Here is a 20,840-nt window from a genome sequence, read left to right on the forward strand (position 1 = left end):
CATCGGTTTCATGCTTGTCATTTTCAGTCCCATATGACCGCGGACTGCACAGTGATCAACTAATGCTGCGTCTGCGACAAGTCTATGCACAGTCTGGCTGGCCAAATGTCCTGTCCAAAACTTCACTAATGGGCACTACGTCTGTGATCCACTACAGCGATGCTGTATGGGCATGCCGATGAAAATATGGCCTGAAGCCGGACTCCATATCCGTAGATTACCTTGTCCTTCCCGTGTCCCCCACTGCACTGGTCACTTTGTCGAGCGTTATCCACTGGTGCGTTGAAAGCAGAAATTGCACCGATGATGGCACTGACGGGAGGTTCGTTATCCACTAGTGTGTTGAAGGCAGAAATTGCGCCGATGATGCCAGTTCAGTCAGTGTCAGTCAGTGGAAGTGGGAAGAATAAAATGCATAATTACTACAGAAAGTTGTTGCAAAGGTGAAAGTTGAGTTTCACATATCAACTTAGAAATCTCACAATGGGTGTGGCCTTAACCAAGGGGAATCCTATTCCCCGCGTACCGCGGGCGATACAGAGCAAACACGCAACCCTAGGACGCGAGCGCCCTATGCTATATGGGCCGACCCATTCCGGTTTTCACCCTCACAGTCTTTTTTGTTCTTTTCCATGTTTTTTTTTCAAATTCACAAATCTTTTTTTCGCAATTGTGAACTTTTTGGAAGTCCTGAACTTTTTCTAAATCCATAAATGTTTTTTCAACTTGGGAACAATTTTGAAAATCATGGAAAATATAGGAAGCGAGATTTTTTTTGGAATTCGCAAATACTTTTTATATTCGTGGGTTTTTAAATACAGAAACAAATTTCAAATTCATGAACAATTTTTAAAAATTGAAGAACATTTTTTTAAAATCAGACAACCTTTTTTGAAATTCGTGTGCATTATTATGAATCATCATTTTTTGAAATTCCTGAACATTGTTGAAATTTTAAATATTAACAAAAATTGTGAACTTTTTTTAAACTGTTAACATTTTTTGAATTCAATTTTTTTTTGAAATCCTGAAAGTTTTCTTTAAAGCAGAAAATAAAAACTTAAAAATAAAGAAAGAAAGAAGAGAAGGGAGGCGGGGTCGCCTTAATGGGAGCAACTAGTCCGTGAGCACCGCTTACCGCAGGGGGGGGGGGGGTGTCTTAGTGGACACCGCAGGAGCGCCCCAATGCAACATCTGATGCGCCAATTATTGCCATGTGTCACGTGCTTGGCGCATCTGCTGGAACATTTTTTTAATGCGTATTTTGGTATTTTCAGATTTGGGTTTTTTCTCAGGGTACAAAAAAGTTCTTCATTTTTTATTTTATTTTTGTTTTCTGTTGTGAAGCGCATTTTTTGTTTCACAATTGTGCTTCTTCGTGCTTCCCGAAAAGTGGAAATACAACTATGCTTCACCGTGAAGGACATGTGTGGTTTTTGAAAAAAAATGTGAAAACATAGTTGTGCTTCACCAAGAAGCAAAGTAGCGTGAGACACATCTGCATTTTCCGAAAAGTGAAAAAGCACAGTTGTCCTTCATGGTGAAGCTCACCCAAAAAGTGAAAAAACACAAAATATCTTTTTTTGCTCTGTTTTTTTTTATTTTTTCCGGTTTTTCTTGAGAATTTTTTCTTGACCAACCTATTAACTTGTGATATAATTTCAAAGATCTCGACACGAGAAACGCAACGATGGAAATTGTTCATGATTTGAACGAATGGTTTAAGAGATGAAATGTTTTCAGAAAACATATCTACAGCGACGCACTTATCACTATCAGCAAAATGGGAATGTCCCCTTTCACCGAATGTAGATCGAACGCACAACGTCGGAAGGCTTTAAATAATCCAAAAAATATGCAAGCATTGGCCTTGGGCCGGGATCCTTCGCTCTTCGTATTATCGTTTTCTTAGATGCTCTTCGTATTATGGTTGATGCCAGAAGTGAACGTGCCCCCCAAAAAAGGTGAACTAAAACCAGAGGTATACTTTTCTCACCGGTTGGGTTTGGGGGCCTCTGTGCGATTGCTCCGCTTGCACGCCCTCGTCGCGAGGGCCGGCGTAGCCGCAGCTCTCCGCATGCGCCGCCCCACGTCGCGATTCTGCTCGCAGCACAACATGGCTCTGCCGCCTTGCCGTTCTTGTCGCGTAGGAGCTCCTGGATGATTCCCAGCGCAGCCAAAGACCGCTACTAGAAGGACAACCGGCAGGTTGGTGCCATTTAATTTTCTGTGAATTTCCTCTTTGTTGTCATTTTGGTGGGAATTACTTTTCAGAGATACCTGACTTATTAGTGGACTGGTCATGTCATAGCGGAAGGTCAGAGGTGGGAAACAAGAAAATAGAGGAAATGCTTACTGGGACATAGCCTTCGGTACGAGTTGAAGGGAAGAGGTTTGATTGCTAATAAAATGAGTGGAAGAGCTGCTCGGTCAAAGGCATTCTTTCTCTCAAGTAGCAAACGCAAGACGGAAAAGCAGAAATGAAGGTTGCTAGGTACCGCTAAGGCAGATTCTGGTGCTGCTTGCGTTTATCTCTGGCCCATGGAGAATTTGAGGCACTAATCTTCGTTTTGTTCGGATCTCACACTCTAGTTGCATGCTGCCCGTAAGGTGTTTGTTGAAATGGCATGCTTGTGTGATGCAGCAAGTTAGGCACAACAACGTTTAATCAAGCAACCAAAACGAAGTAGGGGTTAGTTATCGACATGGCATTGCTGTACTTAACCTACAATGTTTAGGAATTAGTTATCGCCATGGCACTCTTGTACCCAACTTGTTGTCCAGCTTAGAGTCACAGTTACCACCATCGTATCAATATAGTTACCAAGTTGTCTAAATTAGACTATCATCATGACATGGAATTAGTGATACCATCATGGCATCGACGTAGTTACCTATCTTCTTCCTCTGTAAAGAAATATAAGAGTGTTTAGAACTTTTAGATCACTAGAGGGAGTATATCTTTTACGATTATGACCAAAAGTCCATAACATCAATATAGTTACCCCGTGGCGGCAGGTGGTGGTAGCCCGAGCCGGCTCCCAGGATGGCGGCGGCGGGGCACCTCGTCGAGCTTAGGCTCCCTTGCCAGCCCACCCGTTCGCCGGCGGCACCCTGCGCCAGCACGTCTGTGATGGCTGCCTGCTACGCTGCCCCTGCCCGCCCATCCTGCTACCGGCCGTTGCGAGCTCCTGCCACCGGCGAGGTGCGTCCGCCTCTCCCCTCCTCCCCGTGTCAGATCTGGGATCCTGGTGAGGCATGTCCTGTCGTCGGCTTCTCCTTTATTGCTGGCGCTAGACCTGGGGTTGGGGGTGGTGTGCTCCTCCGCTGGTCTCGGGCCGCCCTTGCGGCGCCGCGACAACACTCTTCTCCTCTGAGTTGTGGCATTGACTTCAAAATGATGGATTTTTTGGCTTGCTTCAGCGGCGCCTGCTGGCGTTCTGCAAGTGCTCGTGCCCTTGCGATGGACCCCTTGCTGGTGTAGCTCTTGACCCCGTGACCCTCGACTTGCGTTTTCCGATGTCTCTTGCGACGCGACACTGGCCCCGACGCTCTGGAGGTTGCGTCTCCTCAGGCCTCGATACCAGCCCCGGCGACCTGGATCTGCGTCTCTTCCAGTTACCAGCTCATTGGGATCGCCTGTCGCCGCCGCGTCCCCTCCATCAGCCCCTTTCGCCTCGCCGACCCTCCAACCTCCCAACCCCGACCACCTTGTTGCCTCGACCCTCATAATGTCCAAGGTTCGTGTGTCCGGCGCGTCTCCCCTTCTGGTGGTGGTGGCTTTTCGACCTACCTGTGACTTTCGACTCCCGAGTCCTGGTCTGATGGCTTTGAAATTGCTCAGGCATGCCAAAGAGAAATCCTTTCTTGGCTTGCCGGTGCTGGCGGTGACACTGGAGAGTGTCGTCTCCTGCCTGGAGGCGTTGCCACGACATTTGCACTCCACTTCACTCGGTGGAGGTAGGCCGTTGTCCCCGTGGACGCTTCTGTGGTGGCGATGAAGATGTTGTGATGGGATCGGCGAGGCTTCTACTGGAGATGTAGTCGGCGAGATAGGGGATGTCGCTGATGGGGAGGCGATGGGTCGCTTCGAGGTAGAACTCGACCATCTAGATGTAGTACTCCGGTGCAAGAGGGGCACGTGCGCTGGAGATTGGTGCTGCCATGGTGCCATCCCCATCCATGTGGTCCAGATGGTGTAGCCCTTTCGTTCTTCATGGTGGTGGTGGTTATCACCATTGTATTGATATAGTTACTCATCTACCCTGCTACAGTTATCACCATGGTAGTTTTGTAGTTATCAAGTTCTCCCGATTGCTAGTTTGCTACCATCAAGGAAACGTGCAGATCTGCTTAGCTGCACCGGAGACGGCCAAACACCTGCTGGTAGAGTGCACCTACACCAAGCGGCTGTTGATGGGTATCACTGACAATCTTGGAGGCTCCTTCCTGCAGCTCAGGCCAATGGTGGCTGCACCACTGCTAAGCCAAACCCTGAAAGACAATTGGAGCGCGCAGCTGCGCTTGCTCCAGGGTGAGGAAAAGAAGACATGGAAATCGGCCATCTGCTTGGTTTCCTGGATGCTTTGGAAAGAACGCAACAACCGTGTCTTCAACGCCGCCGAGTGCATTGTTCCACAGCTCATGGGACGCATCAAGGATGAGGCGAGAAGCTGGTCGGCGGCTGGTATAAACCTGTTAGACAGACTCTTTGAGCCACCTTGAGTGCTGCATATCATCTTCTTGTTGTTGTTGTATACTGGTCGTGCCGGCTGGAAACCAGCTCCAAAACACGCTGATCTCCCTAACTGTAGCTCTACTGCAATTTGTATTTCTCCTTCTGATTAATCAATGAAATATGGCCCTAGGACCATCTTTTCGTCAAAAAAGGAAACGTGCAGATACCTGACAATTCAGGTTATAGTTGCTACCATGGCACTTATATAGTTACCCAATTGTTCATACTACAATTACCATCATAGCACCAGTGGAGTTACCCGCAATCAAAGTTACAATTATCAACATGGCAATTTTATGTAGTTGCATGATGTCCATGTTATAGTTACGGGTATCTCGCGACACCATCACCGGGGCATGAGCTCACCTCGCTCTCTGCTACCGAGGCCCTGCTACCGCTTGTAGTTACATAATTTGCCTCAAGATAGGAACGTAGAAAAAAACATGTGGTTTTCTCAATAAAGAGAATACATTAACACCAGGAAGATCCCAGTTACACTATAAGTTCCAACTAGAATTTTGGTGAACCTATGGCTAAGATACATTGCATTGTGCAGCTTCCATTGTTCACAAACCATTTCCATATAATGTTGAAATTCCATTCGAAAGACATGCATATTAGTTGTCTAGTGAATTGCAGCAACAAAGCTTGCATCACCTCCTGTTTTGGTATTATGATGAATACTGATCACAATGAAGCGAGGCCATCAAGCATTTAAATGGACCCACCTTCACTCAATAGGTGTGTGCGATACTTGTCTCTGATCGCCAGTAGCTCTCTCATAGCATGCCCAATCTGCATGCGATCAGTTGGCAGTTCCTTCGAGCATAATATCCCAATGTGCAGAACTGAAGTGATGCATGCAGCTCTCATGGTTGTCCCTTCCTCCAGTGAAGATAATAAACACAGATCGACCAGGTTGCTGGCTTGGTCTCTCAGTGCTATGTCGACGTAACTATGTAGGTTTAGATCTTGCAGAAACTCACCATCAGTTGGCCTTTTACCAGTGAACAACTCTAACAACAGTATTCCGAAGCTATAGGTATCACCATAGACCGAGACTTCATTTCCTTGACCGTACTCTGGGAAAGAAATGTATGTGAAATTAGTTTCGAATGAGAAATTGGTACAACAAAGATGAACATCGGTGATTAATGGCAAACCTGGAGCAGCATATCCAATTGTTCCCCTTCTTGTAGCCCAACCACTTGATATCTCTGGGAGGCTAGTATCATCCTGGTGCAAGAACCTTGCAAGTCCAAAGTCACTGACATGGGCAACCTTGTCATTATCGAGGAGAATATTGCTTAGCTTAAGATCACAATGAACTATTGGTACTGGCTTATTGTGGTGAAGGTATTCGAGTGCTGAAGCTACATCAATGGCAATGTCTATCCTTTGGGTAAGACTGAGCACCCCATGGCCCCCATCTTCCAGGAGACGGCCGTGTAGCCATTGATCAAGATTTCCATTCGGCATGAACTCAAATACTAGAGCTTTGAAGTCTAGACCTCTGAAATCAATACTTGAACAAACGGTCAATATCTTCACAAGGTTTCGATGTCTAATGCATCTTAAAGTCTCACATTCTGCAACAAAGCTTTGAGATGCCCCTCGCTGCTCGAGGTTGAGCACCTTCACAGCGACAACCACTTCCTGATGTCCATCCATCATTGTTCCTTTGTACACGGACCCAAAGCTTCCTGCGCCTAAGAGGTTCTCAGAAGCAAAACCACTTGTTGCTCTCACTAATTCAGCATAGGTAACTCTCATATGTTGTCCACTATGGAGTGATGGAACCCGTCCTGTCTTAGTAAACTTGCTTCTCAATTTCTGGCGTGCAAATATTGCAAATAGTACTAAGATGATGCAAAGAACTGCGCTGCCTACTGAGATAAACACGACAATTTTGTGTGACCACTTCTTGGATGTATGGTTTAAGCAGGGATGCAAGTTAAATTGGGGGATACCTCCACATAAGCCATAGTTCCCTTCGATCAGAGCTGCACTTGCATTCAGAAATAATCCACGTTTTGGAACTTCACCCTCAAAATTGTTGAATGATATATTCAGGGTAGCGAGCCCCTGCATGTCCCCAAGGAAGATTGGGATGTCCCCGGACAAGTTGTTTCTTGAAACATCAAGAACTAGAAGGCCTTTCATCTGTGATATTGATGCTGGAATTGTGCCCTGAAGTAGGTTTCCTTCCATACTGAGATACTGCAAACTTCCACACTGAGCTAGAGAGGCAGGAACTAAGCCAGTTATCCTGTTGTCAGACACATCCAGAGATCCAAGATGCACTACATTACTAACTTCTGAAGGAATTGTCCCAGTTAACTTATTGCCTTGGAGCTCCATGGAAACAGACAGTGTCGATATGAGGAAAATCTCTTTTGGTATAGGACCAACAAGCTGATTGAATTGTAGGCTTAGTGTCTCAAAAGGACAACTTCCAAGGCTGGATGGTATGGAGCCAGTAAGCACATTTTGGGTGAGGACGAGTCTATTTAGTGATGTGAGATTTCCAAATACTGGTGGAATTGGTCCAGATAAGCTGTTGTTGTACAAGTATAGTTCAACCAGGATCCCAAGGTTGCCAATTGATTCAGGAATTTTTCCATTTAGGAAATTACCATTCATCTGCAACCCTTGCAAGTTGACAAGGTTTCCAATTCCTTCAGGTATATTTCCCCGTAGCATGTTGTCCGACACGCTGAAAAATCTTAAATTTGTGGAAAGATTTGCTATCGAATAGGGCAGCACCCCTTCTAGTTTGTTATTGCCTAGACTCAGCTTCTTCAGCATACTACAGTTTGTCAAGCTAGAAATGAAGTCCCAATCCGCATCATTCCTTGCCTCTAGTTGACCAAATGAGAGATGCAGTAACGATAAGCTCTTCATGGTAGCTCCAAGACATTTTGGTATTACTCCGGTAAGAAAGTTGGCACCCAATTGAACCATTTCAAGCATTGAAGCATTGCACAAAGACTCTGGGATGGACTCATGAAATTGATTACTGCTCATGCCAAGTAGCTGAAGTTGTGGAAACTTATTACCCAGGTCATCTGAAATAGATCCACTGAGGTTGTTAATTTGCACGCTTAAAACTTGGAGGGATGAAAGATTGTAGAGAGAAGGTGGTATAGTACCCTCGAGTTGATTCCCAGTCAGATACAACCCAACGAGCGAACTGAGTTTTCCAAGAGTGGGAGGGATTGAGCCTGTAAGGCTATTAAGTGTGAGACAAAGGGCGTTGAGGAGATTCATATTTCCTAACGATTCAGGGATGCTACCAGTTAGGCCATTTTCTTCGAAAGCTAGAACATTTAGAGATGAGAGGTTTCCTAGGGAAGGTGGAATCGGCCCTGAGAGCTTGTTTTCTGATAGATACAAAATTTGTAATTTCTGGAGGCCTCCAAGAGAGGCAGGAATAGAACCTGACAAACCATTGAAGTAAAGATCTAAATCGGTCAAGTTTCTAAGCTTTCCTATTTGTGTTGGGATTTCTCCTACTAGCATGTTTGAGTTCAGAAGAAGACTGGTCAGAGCTTTCAGGTTTCCAATCTCCACAGGGATACTTCCTGTAAGGTTGTTGTACCCAAGAGCCAGTACCTCAAGATTATGCAGGGATGCCAACTCCTGGGACACCGAACCTTCATGCATGTTGTGCCTCAGATCAATGACTTGAAGCTGAACACAAGTGGCCAGTGTAGGCGGGATGTCGCCGCCGATGGAGTTCCTGCTGAGGTTCAGATACTCAAGTTGTACGAGATGTCCAACCTCTGATGGTATGGCACCGTAAAAGTGGTTCTCTTGGAGGCCAAAATGCCTGAGGTAAGTTAGATTACCTATGGAAGAGGCAATGGTGCCAACAAGGTTGAGTCCACGAAGATCCAGTGCGACGACACGGCCGCGGCGGTGGCCACGCGTGCCACAGGCCACTCCGCGCCATTGGCACATCGGGATCGACTGGTTTCCCCATGAAGTCAGTGCTTGGAATGGATCTCCTTTAAACAGAGACCTCAATGACATGAGCGCTTGGTGGTCAGTGGCGCTGCTTGTTGTGGCAGTTTGAGCAGTTGACAAGGTGGGTAGATGCACGACATTGGCCCAACACGGGAGACAGAGTAAGGCAAACACGAAAAACTGCATGACTATCATGGTCGACATGTTTAGGCGACGTATACAGAGGCTGGTTTTCAGACTAGCTAGAAGCTTGGTGTGCTTATATAATGATTCTTTCCTTTTCTTTCCTTCTTTTGCAGGGAGGCAAGTTGCATGGACCCGTCGGTTTCATGGTCCCCGATATATTGTTTCTAAGGAAAGAAGACCAAATCATGGTGCTGGAAGTGCAGTACCAATGACCATATGACCGCGGACTGCACAGTGATCCACTGCTGCTACGTCTGTGGCGAGACTATGCGGGCACAGTTTGGCTGGCCAAATATCCCTCCTCCAATGTTCAAAAACTCCCTAAGCCCACGGCGGTGAAATGAAAAGATGGCCTGACGCCGGGCTCGTTTGCCGACGATGCAGAGGCTGGTTTGAGATCAGGCGCGGATAGCGTTAGACAACACAATGGTTCCAGATCAACTGGCACTCGCTTTATTCCATCTATATTGAGATGAAGCGAAATATGTTCACATCATGTGTTGTCTACACGTTACAACTCAGCTGGCTATCGTCAAAACACTAAACACAGGGGAAACAAAGCAGGCTTTAAATATGACAGAAGCTGAAAGCACACTTAAATTATCAGGTACGAGGGCGCCTTTTTCCTTTTCAGCCCATGACACATCCGTCATTCTCCAATAGAAGCAACGGGTTGCTGTGAAAAGAAGACGAATGATGGGTTGGCGGTTTTCTGGCATGTTTGGAATGAAAGAAACAACTGTATATTCAATAACAAGGCACCCCATTTCCTGAAGGTCGCTGAGAGCATCATTGAACGAGCTAAATTCTTGGAGAATCACTAGATTCAGAGGAGCTCAATGGACTGGCGCGGGATATCATTCTTTCCACCTTCCATGTGTAACATTTGTATAGCTTTTCCTTTTCCTTTCTGGCTGTCAGCCGTTCTCTGAACCTTAAACTGTATCTCTTAGGGTGACTCATTCTATCCTAATGAATGAAATCAGCACAATACTGTTTTTCGTCAAAAAAATGGGTTGAGCGATTGCTCAGCAACCTCTCAACATCCTCCAGTTTCTACTTCGCATGGGAGGAGATCAAATTTTCCTTGTCAGGATGCGCGCAGTGTCAGACAAGCAAAGTGTTGGATCGACGACCAGAAAGTCCGTCAACACATCCGACAAGCAAGTCGGTCCAGTAGCAATGTTCCAATAGTACAAGCAATAACCCCAGGTCCTATCTTGCATGCAGTGACCAGAAAGTCCGTCAACACGTTCACAACAGACTTAACTTGCTTGTCGACCTGTAGCGGCAGCACAGGGTGACGAGTCGTCGACTAGGTGGTCCAATAGTTCAATCAGTTTAGGTTTTACTCCTTCGTTTCTAAATATAAGATGTTTTTAGCTTTTCTCTATTTTCACAGATTCATATGCATCTAGACACGTTTTAATGTGTATATTCACTTATTTTAATTCGCACATAGTCCATCTTGTAATATCTAAAACACCTTATAATAATTTAAAAACAAAGGGATTAGTTGTGAAAACCCTACGTCCAATCTTCACGGACCGATCTTAACAATGGCGTTGTTTACGCTTCATTCCTTGTTGAAGACATTGCATGCAGTTTACCGAGACTTCTCTTCGAGGGGTGAAAACTCATGATATTATTGAGACTTCTCTTCAAAGGGGTGAAAACTTTTATGATCTGGCCTTATGATTGGATCCAACCGTTGCTAGACCCGTCGTTGTTGGAGTACCTATCTTGGGGCATCTCAACGTTGACCCGCAAATTTGCTCGGGTGTCCGTCCGCAGACAACGCGCGCGCGGGGGGAGGGGGGGCAGCCCGTGGACACGGATGCAGGAGGCAATCATCTTACACTGCCCGCATACATTTCACACACCTTTTCAACTAACCGGATGAAATTCATGCAAACAAGGTGGATTTTCATATAAACCGGACAAGATTTATGCAAACAAGGGGGATTTTCATATAAACTGGATGAGATTCATGCAAACACGACGGATTTTCATTACATTTCGAACATTTCGAACAAAAAACCCGACCCTAAACCTATCCTACGGCGGCGACCTTCGTCCACTGGTTTTGTATTCCACATCGGCGACCACGTCCTCCATCTGTCGTCTCCATGAACGGCGGCGGGTTCAAGATCCGTGAAGTGGAGGTGCGGTCTCCAGCGAGGGAGAATAGAACATGGGAGACGGATCGTCCCACTTGGGATACAATGCCTCACCGCCTCTCATGCTCTACTCATCCTCGGAGGAGTCCATGACCTGTGTGTCGCCAGCGCCGGTGGACGTGAGGTCGATGATGAACGTGGACGGTCCGTCACTGTCCACCTGCCACATGCGCCCCTCGAAAGTTGGACGGTGTCGCGTAGGACACGCAGCTGGCGGCTGCGTTCGCATCTCGTTGCACCAGAACTTCTTTGTGAGTAGAGCGTGTGGCCTCGTAGAGCGCGCGCTCCTCCGCAACAAAGTTCGGGTTCGCCGCCGCCATGGCGGCCACGGCCTCCTCGCTTGTGCGTGATACGTCCATTTTGCATCATGCTTTTATATCGATATTTATTGCATTATGGGCTGTTTATTACACATTATGTCACAATACTTATGCCTATTGTCTCTTATTTTACAAGGTTTACATGAAGAGGGAGAATGCCGGCAGCTGGAATTCTGGGCTGGAGAAGGAGCAAATATTAGAGACCTATTCTGCACAACTCCAAAAGTCCTGAAACTTCATGGAGGCACGTTTTGGAATATATAAAAAATACTGGAGAAAGAATCAACCAGAGGGGGCCCACACCCTAGCCACAAGGGTGGGGGCGCGCCCTACCCCCTGGGCGCGCCCCCTGCCTCGTGGGCCCCCTGGTAGGCCTCCGGTGCCCATCTTCTGATATATGAAGTCTTTCACCCTGGAAAAAATCAGAAGGAAGTTTTCGGGATGAAACACCGCCGCCACGAGGCGGAACCTGGTGAAACCAATCTAGGGCTCCGGCGGAGCTGTTCTGCCGGGGAAACATCCCTCTGGGAGGGGGAAATCATCACCATCGATCCTCTCAGCGTGAGGGGGTCCATCTCCATCAACATCTTCACCAGCACCATCCTCTCAAACCCTAGTTCATCTCTTGTATCCAATCTTTGTCCCAAGACCTCAGATTGGTACATGTGGGTTGCTAGTAGTGTTGATTACTCCTTGTAGTTGATTCTAGTTGGTTTATTTGGTGGAACATCATATGTTCAGATCCTTTATGCATATTAATATTCCTCTGATTATGAACATGAATATGATTTGTGAGTAGTTACGTTTGTTCCTGAGGACATGGGAGAAGTCTTGCTATCAGTAGTCATGTGAATTTGGTATTCGTTCGATGTTTTGATGAGATGTATGTTGTCTTTCCTCTAGTGGTGTTGTGTGAATGTCGACTACATGACACTTCACCATTGTTTGGGCCTAGAGGAAGGCATTGGGAAGTAATAAGTAGATGATGGGTTGCTAGAGTGACAGAAGTTTAAACCCTAGTTTATGCGTTGCTTCGTAAGGGGCTGATTTGGATCCATATGTTTCATGCTATGGTTAGGTTTACCTTAATACTTCTTTTGTAGTTGCGGATGCTTGCCATAGGGGTTAAACATAAATGGGATGCTTGTCCAATGAAGGGCAGTACCCAAGCACCGGTCCACCCACATACCAAATTATCAAAGTAACGAACGCGAATCATATGAGCGTGATGAAAACTAGCTTGACGATAATTCCCATGTGTCCTCGGGAGCGTTTTCCTTCATATAGGAGTTTGTCCAGGCTTGTCCTTTGCTACAAAAAAGGATTGGGCCATCTTGCTGCATCTTATTTACTTTCATTACTTGTCACCCGCTACAAATTACCTTATCACAAAACTATATGTTATCGATAATTTCAGTGCTTGCAGAGAATACCTTACTGAAAACCGCTTGTCATTTCCTTCTGCTCCTTGTTGGGTTCGACACTCTTACTTATCGAAAGGACTATGATAGATCCCGTATACTTGTGGGTCATCAAGACTCTTTTCTGGCGCCGTTGCCGGGGAGTGAAGCGTCTTTGGCAGGTGGAATTTGGTAAGGAAAAATTTATATAGTGTGCTGAAATACACTGTGACTTGTTACTATGGAACATAATCCTTTGAGGGGCTTGTTCGGGGTATCTTCACCCCGACCAGTAGAGCAAAGAGTTGCTCCTCAACCTACTGAACCTACCGAAAATGTTTACTTTGAAATTCCTTCGGGTATGATAGAGAAACTGCTAGCTAATCCTTTTACACGAGATGGAACATTGCATCCCGATTTGCACCTAATCTATGTGGATGAAGTTTGTGGATTATTTAAGCTTGCAGGTATGCCCGAGGATGTTATCAAGAAGAAGGTCTTCCCTTTATCTTTGAAGGGAAAGGCATTGACATGGTTTAGGCTATGTGATGATATGGGATCATGGAACTACAACCGATTGAAATTGGAATTTCATCAAAAGTTTTATCCTATGCATCTTATTCATCGTGATCGAAATTATTTATATAATTTTTGGCCTCGCGAAGGAGAAAGCATCGCTCAAGCTTGGGGGAGGCTTAAGTCAATGTTATATTCATGCCCCAATCATGAGCTCTCGAGAGAAAGTATTATTCAAAAATTTTATGCTCGGCTTTCTCTCAATAATCGCTCCATGCATGCTCGATACTTCTTGTACTGGTTCTTTTATGATGAAGACTATTGAATTCAAATGGGATTTACTGGAAAGAATTAAATGCAACTCTAAAGATTGGGACCTCGACGAAGGTAAGGAGTTAGGTATAACACCTAAGTTTGATTGTGTTAAATCTTTTATGGATACCGATGTTTTCCGTGAATTTAGCACTAAATATGGACTTGACTCTGAGATAGTAGCTTCTTTCTGTGAATCCTTTGCTACTCATGTTGATCTCCCTAAGGAGAAGTGGTTTAAATATCATCCTCCCATTGAAGTAAAAGTAGTTGAATCTATTAAAGTTGAAGAAAAGACTATCACTTATAATGTTGATCCTATTGCTCCTACCGCTTATATTGAGAAACCACCTTTCCCTGTTAGAATAAAGGATCATGCTAAAGCTTCAACTGTGGTTCGTAAGAGTAATACTAGAACACCTACACCCTCTGAGAAAATTAAAGTTGAACCTAGTATTGCTGTGGTTAAAGATCTCTTAGCCGATAATATTGATGGGCATGTTATTTATTTCTATAATGAAGCTGCTAGAACTGCTAGACCCGATACTAAGGGTAAACATAGACCTGTTGTTGGCATGCCTGTTATTTCTGTTATAGGAGATCATTTTTATCATGGCTTGTGTGATATGGGTGCTAGTGCAAGTGCAATACCTCATTCCTATACAAAGAAATTATGCATGATATTGCACCTGCGGAGATAGAAGAAATTGATGTTACAATTAAGTTTGCCAATAGAGATACTATTTCACCAGTTGGGATTGTTAGAGATGTTGAAGTCTTGTGTCGGAAGGTTAAATATCCTACTGATTTTCTTGTTCTTGGTTCCCCAAAAGATGACTTTTGTCCCATTATATTTGGTAGACCCTTCTTGAATAATGTTAATGCTAAGATAGACTGCGAAAAAGATATTGTTACTGTTGGTTTACGGGATATGTCTCATGATTTTAATTTTGCTAAATTTCGTAGACAACCCCATGATAAAGAATTGCCTAGTAAAGATGAAATTATTGGTTTGGCTTCTATTGTCGTGCCTCCTAATGATCCCTTAGAGCAATATTTGCTAGACCATGAAAATGATATGTTTATGAATGAAAGAAGGGAAATAGATGAAGTATTCTTTAAACAAGGCCCTATCTTGAAACACAACTTGCCTGTTGAAATTCTTGGGGATCCTCCTCCACCCAAGGGTGATCCCGTGTTTGAGCTTAAACCATCACCTGATACTCTTAAATATGCTTATCTTGATGAAAAGAAGATATATCCTGTTATTATTAGTGCTAACCTTTCAGAGCAGGAAGAAGAGAAATTATTGAAAACTCTGAAGAAGCACCGTGCTGCGATTGGATATACTCTTGATGATCTTAAGGGCATTAGTCCCACTCTATGCCAACACAAAATAAAATTGGAGAAAGACGCTAAACCAGTTGTTGATCACCAACGACAGTTAAATCCTAAGATGAAAGAAGTGGTAAGAAAATAAATACTAAAGCTTTTGGAGGTAGGTATGATTTATCCCGTTGCTGATAGTCAGTGGGTAAGTCCTATCCATTGTGTCCCTAAGAAGAGAGGTATTACTGTTGTTCCTAATGATAAAGATGAATTGATCCCACAAAGAATTATTACAGGTTATAGAATGGTAATTGATTTCCGCAAATTAAATAAAGCTACTAAAAAGGATCATTACCCTTTACCTTTTATTGATCAAATGCTAGAAAGATTATCCAAACATACACATTTTTGCTTTCTAGACGGTTATTCTGGTTTCTCTCAAATACATGTGACAAAAGAGGATCAAGAAAAGACCACTTTTACTTGCCCTTTCGGTACCTTTGCTTATAGACGTATGCCTTTTGGTTTATGCAATGCACCTGCTACCTTTCAAAGATGTATGACTGCTATATTCTCTGACTTTTGTGAAAAGATTGTTGAGGTTTTCATGGATGATTTTTCCGTATATGGAACTTCTTTTGATGATTGCTTAAGCAACCTTGATCGAGTTTTGCAGAGATGTGAAGAAACTAATCTTGTCTTGAATTGGGAAAAGTGCCACTTTATGGTTAATGAAGGTATTTTCTTGGGGCATAAAATTTCTGAAAGAGGTATTGAAGTTGATAAAGCTAAAGTTGATGCTATTGAAAAGATGTCATGTCCCAAGGACATTAAAGGTATAAGAAGTTTCCTTGGTCATGCTGGTTTTTATAGGAGGTTCATTAAGGACTTCTCAAAAATTTCTAGGCCTCTGACTAACCTCTTACAAAAAGATGTTCCTTTATCTTTGATGATGATTGTGTAGAAGCATTTGAAATACTTAAGAAAGCCTTGATTTCTGCACCTATTGTTCATCCACCTGATTGGAATTTACCCTTTGAATTTATGTGTGATGCTAGTGATTATGTTGTAGGTGTTGTTCTAGGACAAAGAGTTGATAAGAAATTAAATGTTATACAATATGCCAGTAAAACTCTAGACAGTGCCCAGAGAAATTATGCTACTACTGAAAAGGAATTTTTAGCAGTTGTATTTGCTTGTGATAAGTTCAGACCTTATATTGTTGACTCTAAAGTAACTGTTCACACTGATCATGCTGCTATTAAATATCTTATGGAAAAGAAAGATGCTAAACCTAGACTTATTAGATGGGCTCTCCTACTACAAGAATTTGATTTGCATATTATTGATAGAAAGGGAGCTGAGAACCCCGTTGCAGACAAATTGTCTAGGTTAGAGAATGTTCTTGATGACCCACTACCTATTGATGACAGCTTTCCTGATGAACAATTAGCTGTCATAAATGCTTCACGCACTGCTCCATGGTATACTGATTATGCTAATTACATTGTTGCTAAATTTATACCACCTAGCTTCACATACCAGCAAAAAAAGTTTTTCTATGATTTGAGACATTACTTTTGGGATGACCCACACCTTTATAAAGAAGGAGTAGATGGTGTTATTAGACGTTGTGTACCTGAGCATGAACGGGAACAGATCCTACGCAAGTGTCACTCTGAGGTTTATGGAGGACACCACGCTGGAGATAGAACTGCGCATAAGGTATTGCAATCCGGTTTTTATTGGCCTACTCTCTTCAAAGATCTCGTAAGTTTGTCTTGTCTTGTGATGAATGTCAAAGAATTGGTACTATTAGTAGACGTCAAGAGATGCCTATGAACTATTCACTTGTTATTGAACCATTTGATGTTTGGGGCTTTGATTATATGGGACCGTTTCCTTCCTCTAATGGGTATACACATATTTTAGTTACTGTTGATTACGTTACTAAGTGGGTAGAAGCTATTCCAACTAGTAGTGTTGATCATAACACCTCTATTAAGATGCTTAAGGAAGTTATTTTTCTGAGGTTTGGAGTCCCTAGATATTTAATGACTGATGATGGTTCACACTTTTCGTAAAATGCTTGCTAAGTATGATGCCAACCATAGAATTGCATCTCCTTATCACCCGCAGTCTAGTGGTCAAGTAGAATTGAGTAATAGAGAAATCAAATTAATTTTGCAAAAGACTGTTAATAGATCTAGAAATAATTGGTCTAAGAAACTTGATGATGCATTATGGGCCTATAGAACTGCATATAAAAATCATATGGGTATGTCTCCGTATAAAATGGTCTATGGAAAAGCATGTCACTTACCTCTCAAACTAGAACATAAGGCATATTGGGCCATTAAAGAGCTCAATTATGATTTCAAACTTGCCGGTGAGAAGAGGTTATTTGACATTAGCTCACTTGATGAATGGAGAACCCAGGCCTATGAGAATGCCAAACTGTTTAAAGAAAAAGTTAAAAGATGGCTTGACAAAAGGATACAAAAGCGTGAGTTTAACATAGGTGATTATGTTTTGCTATACAACTCTCGTTTAAGATTTTTTGCAGGAAAGCTTCTCTCTAAATGGGAAGGTCCTTACGTTATCGAGGAGGTCTATCATTCCGGTGCCATAAAAATCAACAACTTCGAAGGCACAAATCCGAAGGTGGTGAATGGTCAAAGAATCAAACATTTTCTCTCAGGTAATCCAATAAATGTTGAAACTAATGTTATTGAAACCGTAACCCCGGAGGAATATATAAGGTACACTTTCCAGAACGTTCCAGACTCCAAAAAGGAACAGGTATGTGGTACGGTAAGTAAACCGACTCCAACACAGTTCTAATGGCAATTTTTCTTCGTTTTAGAATATTTAAGAAAATAGGAAAATAATAAGTGGTCCGGGAAGGACACGAGGCGTCCACGAGGGTGGAGGGCGCGCCCTACCCCCCTGGGCGCCCCCTGCCTGGTGGGCACCTCGTGTGCCCTCCAGACTCCGTTTTCTTGCAGGATACTTCTTTTGGTTGGTAAAAATTCATTATATAATCTCCCGAAGGTTTTGACCACCGTACCACGCAAATATCCTCTGTTCTTGTTTCGAGCTGTTTTTCTGACAGATCTAGATCATCATGACGTCTTCAAGCGCTCCCAAGGACAGGTTCTTCGAGAAGGTTATCAATCCCTACCTCGCTGAGGTGCTGCAACACCCTCAAACAATTGAGATGCGTGATGGGTTGCTGCACATCCGCGATGTCGAGGGACCAAGGAGGACCGGAAGCGTGGAGATGAGACTCGAAGCAATGGAGCAACAAGTTTTCAAGTGCCAGGGGATGGTGGAATGCGGACTCAACGCCAACCACATGATGATCGCGGAGTTCACCAACAACCACAAGCTGGATGCCAAGAACATTGGGGAGACCATCTTCAAGCTTCATGAGAAAATCGAGCATCTCCAAGCCCAGATCTATGACCTGCAAAACCAAAACTATGAGTATGAATATAGATTCAAGAGGATGAGTTTGGCTGCAGATGCGAGGATCCCGGAGACTCGATCATTCTTCTATGATGGTGAGCCTATGCCTTGGAAGATGGACGACAAGCCTACATCATCAACAACTCCATCATCACCACCCCTGAGGAAAGAGATATAAACACATGGGTATGGGCACCCCCTTGGCAACTGCCAAGCTTGGGGGAGGTGCCCCGGTATCGTATCACCATCACACTCCTATCTTTACTATTTTTCTTAGTTCGATCCTTTTGGTAATATCTTGATCTGGTAGAATAAAGTTTTAGTATGATCTAGTTTGAGTTTTGCTTTTTGATCCTTCTATGTAATCGAGTCCGTGAGCTACATATAATAAAGATTAGTTTTGAGTCAAGGGCTTGGTTATCTTGCTATGATCTAGAGGGAATAAAAGAAAAAATAAATATAATTAAAGAGATCATATTGATCTTATAGAGAGTAATGACTTCACATATAAAAGAGTATGATGAATAAAAGTTGTTGAGAGTTGACAAACATAGTTTTGGTCATCGTTGCAATTAGTAGGAAGTAATAAAGAAAGAGAGGTTTTCACATATAAATATACTATCTTGGACATCTTTTCTGATTGTGAGCACTCATTAAAATATGACATGCTAAAAAGTTGATGTTGGACAAGAAAGACAGCGTAATGGGTTATGTTTTCTTATATCCGAAATAAAGTATATTGTCATGGATCATCCAACATGTTGAGCTTGCCTTTCCCCCTCATCCTAGCCAAATTCTTGTCACCAAGTAGAGATACTACTTGTGCTTCCAAACATCCTTAAACCCAGTTTTGCCATGAGTGTCCATCATACCTACCTATGGATTGAGTAAGATCCTTCAAGTAAGTTGTCATTGTTGCATGCAATAAAAATTGCTCTCTAAATATGTATGGTTTATTAGTGTGGAGAAAATAAGCTTTATACGATCTTGCGATGTGGAAGCAGTAAAAGCGACGGACTGCATAATAAAGGTCCATATCACAAGTGGCAATATAAAGTGACGTTTTTTCGCATTAAGATTTTGTGCATCCAACCATAAAAGCACATGACAACCTCTGCTTCCCTCTGTGAAGGGTCTATCTTTTATTCCTGTCTTATACCTTATATAAGAGTCATGGTGATCTTCACCTTTCCTTTTTACATTTTATCCTTTGGCAAGCACATTGTGTTGGAAAGATCCTGATATATATATATATCCAATTGGATGTAAGTTAGCATGAACTATTATTGTTGACATTACCCTTGAGGTAAAAGGTTGGGAGGCAACACTATAAGCCCCTATCTTTCTCTGTGTCCGATTAAAACTCCATACCCATAAGTATTGCATGAGTGTTAGCAATTATGAAAGACTAAATGATAGTTGAGTATGTGGACTTGCTGAAAAGCTCTTATATTGACTCTTTCCGATGTTATGATAAATTGCAATTGCTTCAATGACTGAGATTATAGTTTGTTGGTTCTCAATGAAGTTTCTGATTCAGACTTGACATTGTGAATAGATTGTTACTTTAGAATAAGAAATCATATGACAATATATATGTGTTGCTATTTTAAGAATGATCATGATACCCTCATGTCCGTATTTTATTTTATCGACACCTCTATCTCTAAACATGTGGACATATTTTTCATTATCGTTCCGCTTGAGGACAAGCGAGGTCTAAGCTTGGGGGAGTTGAGACGTCCATTTTGATGCTTTCATATCAATATTTATTGCATTATGGGCTGTTATTACACATTATGTCACAATACTTATGTCTATTCTCTCTTAATTTACAAGGTTTACATGAAGAGGGAGAATGCCGGCAGCTGGAATTCTGGGCTGGAAAAGGAGAAAAGATTAGAGACCTATTCTGCACAATTCCAAAAGTCCTGAAACTTCACGGAGGCACGTTTTGGAATATATAAAAAATACTGGAGAAAGAATCAACCAGAGGGGCCCCACACCCTGGCCATGAGGGTGGGGGCGCACCCTACCCCCTGAGCGCCCCTGCCTCGTGGGCCCCCTGGCAGGCCTCCGGTGTTCATCTTCTGCTATATGAAGTCTTTCACCCTGGAAAAAATTGGAAGGAAGATTTCGGGATAAAACACCGCCGCCACGAGGTGGAACCTGGCGAAACCAATCTAGGGCTCCGGCGGAGCTGTTCTGTCGGGGAAACATCCCTCCGGGAGGGGGAAATCATCACCATCGATCCTCTCAGCATGAGGGGATCAATCTCCATCAACATCTTCACCAGCACCATCCTCTCAAACCCTAGTTCATCTCTTGTATCCAATCTTTGTCCCAAAACCTCAGATTGGTACATGTGGGTTGCTAGTAGTGTTGATTACTCCTTGTAGTTGATGCTAGTTGGTTTATT

General features: G+C 43.4%; 1 protein-coding gene across 2 annotated transcripts; it reads right to left on the reverse strand.

Moving 5' to 3' along the window:
- Positions 1–5,183: 5,183 nt before the first annotated feature.
- LOC123164815 (probable LRR receptor-like serine/threonine-protein kinase At3g47570) lies at positions 5,184–8,947 on the reverse strand. 2 transcript variants are annotated; one of them, XM_044582406.1, is made up of 3 exons: positions 7,891–8,947; positions 5,902–7,806; positions 5,184–5,820 (listed from the first exon to the last, which is right to left on the reverse strand). In XM_044582406.1, exons 1-3 carry the CDS (start codon positions 8,909–8,911, stop codon positions 5,453–5,455), a joined length of 3,294 nt encoding a protein of 1,097 aa, XP_044438341.1. In that variant the 5' UTR covers positions 8,912–8,947; the 3' UTR covers positions 5,184–5,452. The 2 variants fall into 2 exon arrangements, with proteins under 2 accessions (XP_044438341.1, XP_044438340.1); XM_044582405.1 differs by having other exon boundaries at positions 5,902–8,947.
- Positions 8,948–20,840: the final 11,893 nt, after the last annotated feature.

This window comes from Triticum aestivum, chromosome 7D, assembly GCF_018294505.1.
Source record: "Triticum aestivum cultivar Chinese Spring chromosome 7D, IWGSC CS RefSeq v2.1, whole genome shotgun sequence".
NCBI lineage: Eukaryota > Viridiplantae > Streptophyta > Magnoliopsida > Poales > Poaceae > Triticum > Triticum aestivum.

Bases quoted from the DNA above. Each gene is read 5' to 3' on its own strand.
- LOC123164815 (XM_044582405.1), bottom strand. From the start codon at position 8,911: ATGTCGACCATGATAGTCATGCAGTTTTTCGTGTTTGCCTTACTCTGT. The intron at 5,821-5,901 runs GTTTGCCATTAA...TTTCTTTCCCAG, and splicing joins AATTGGATATGCTGCTCCAG to AGTACGGTCAAGGAAATGAA.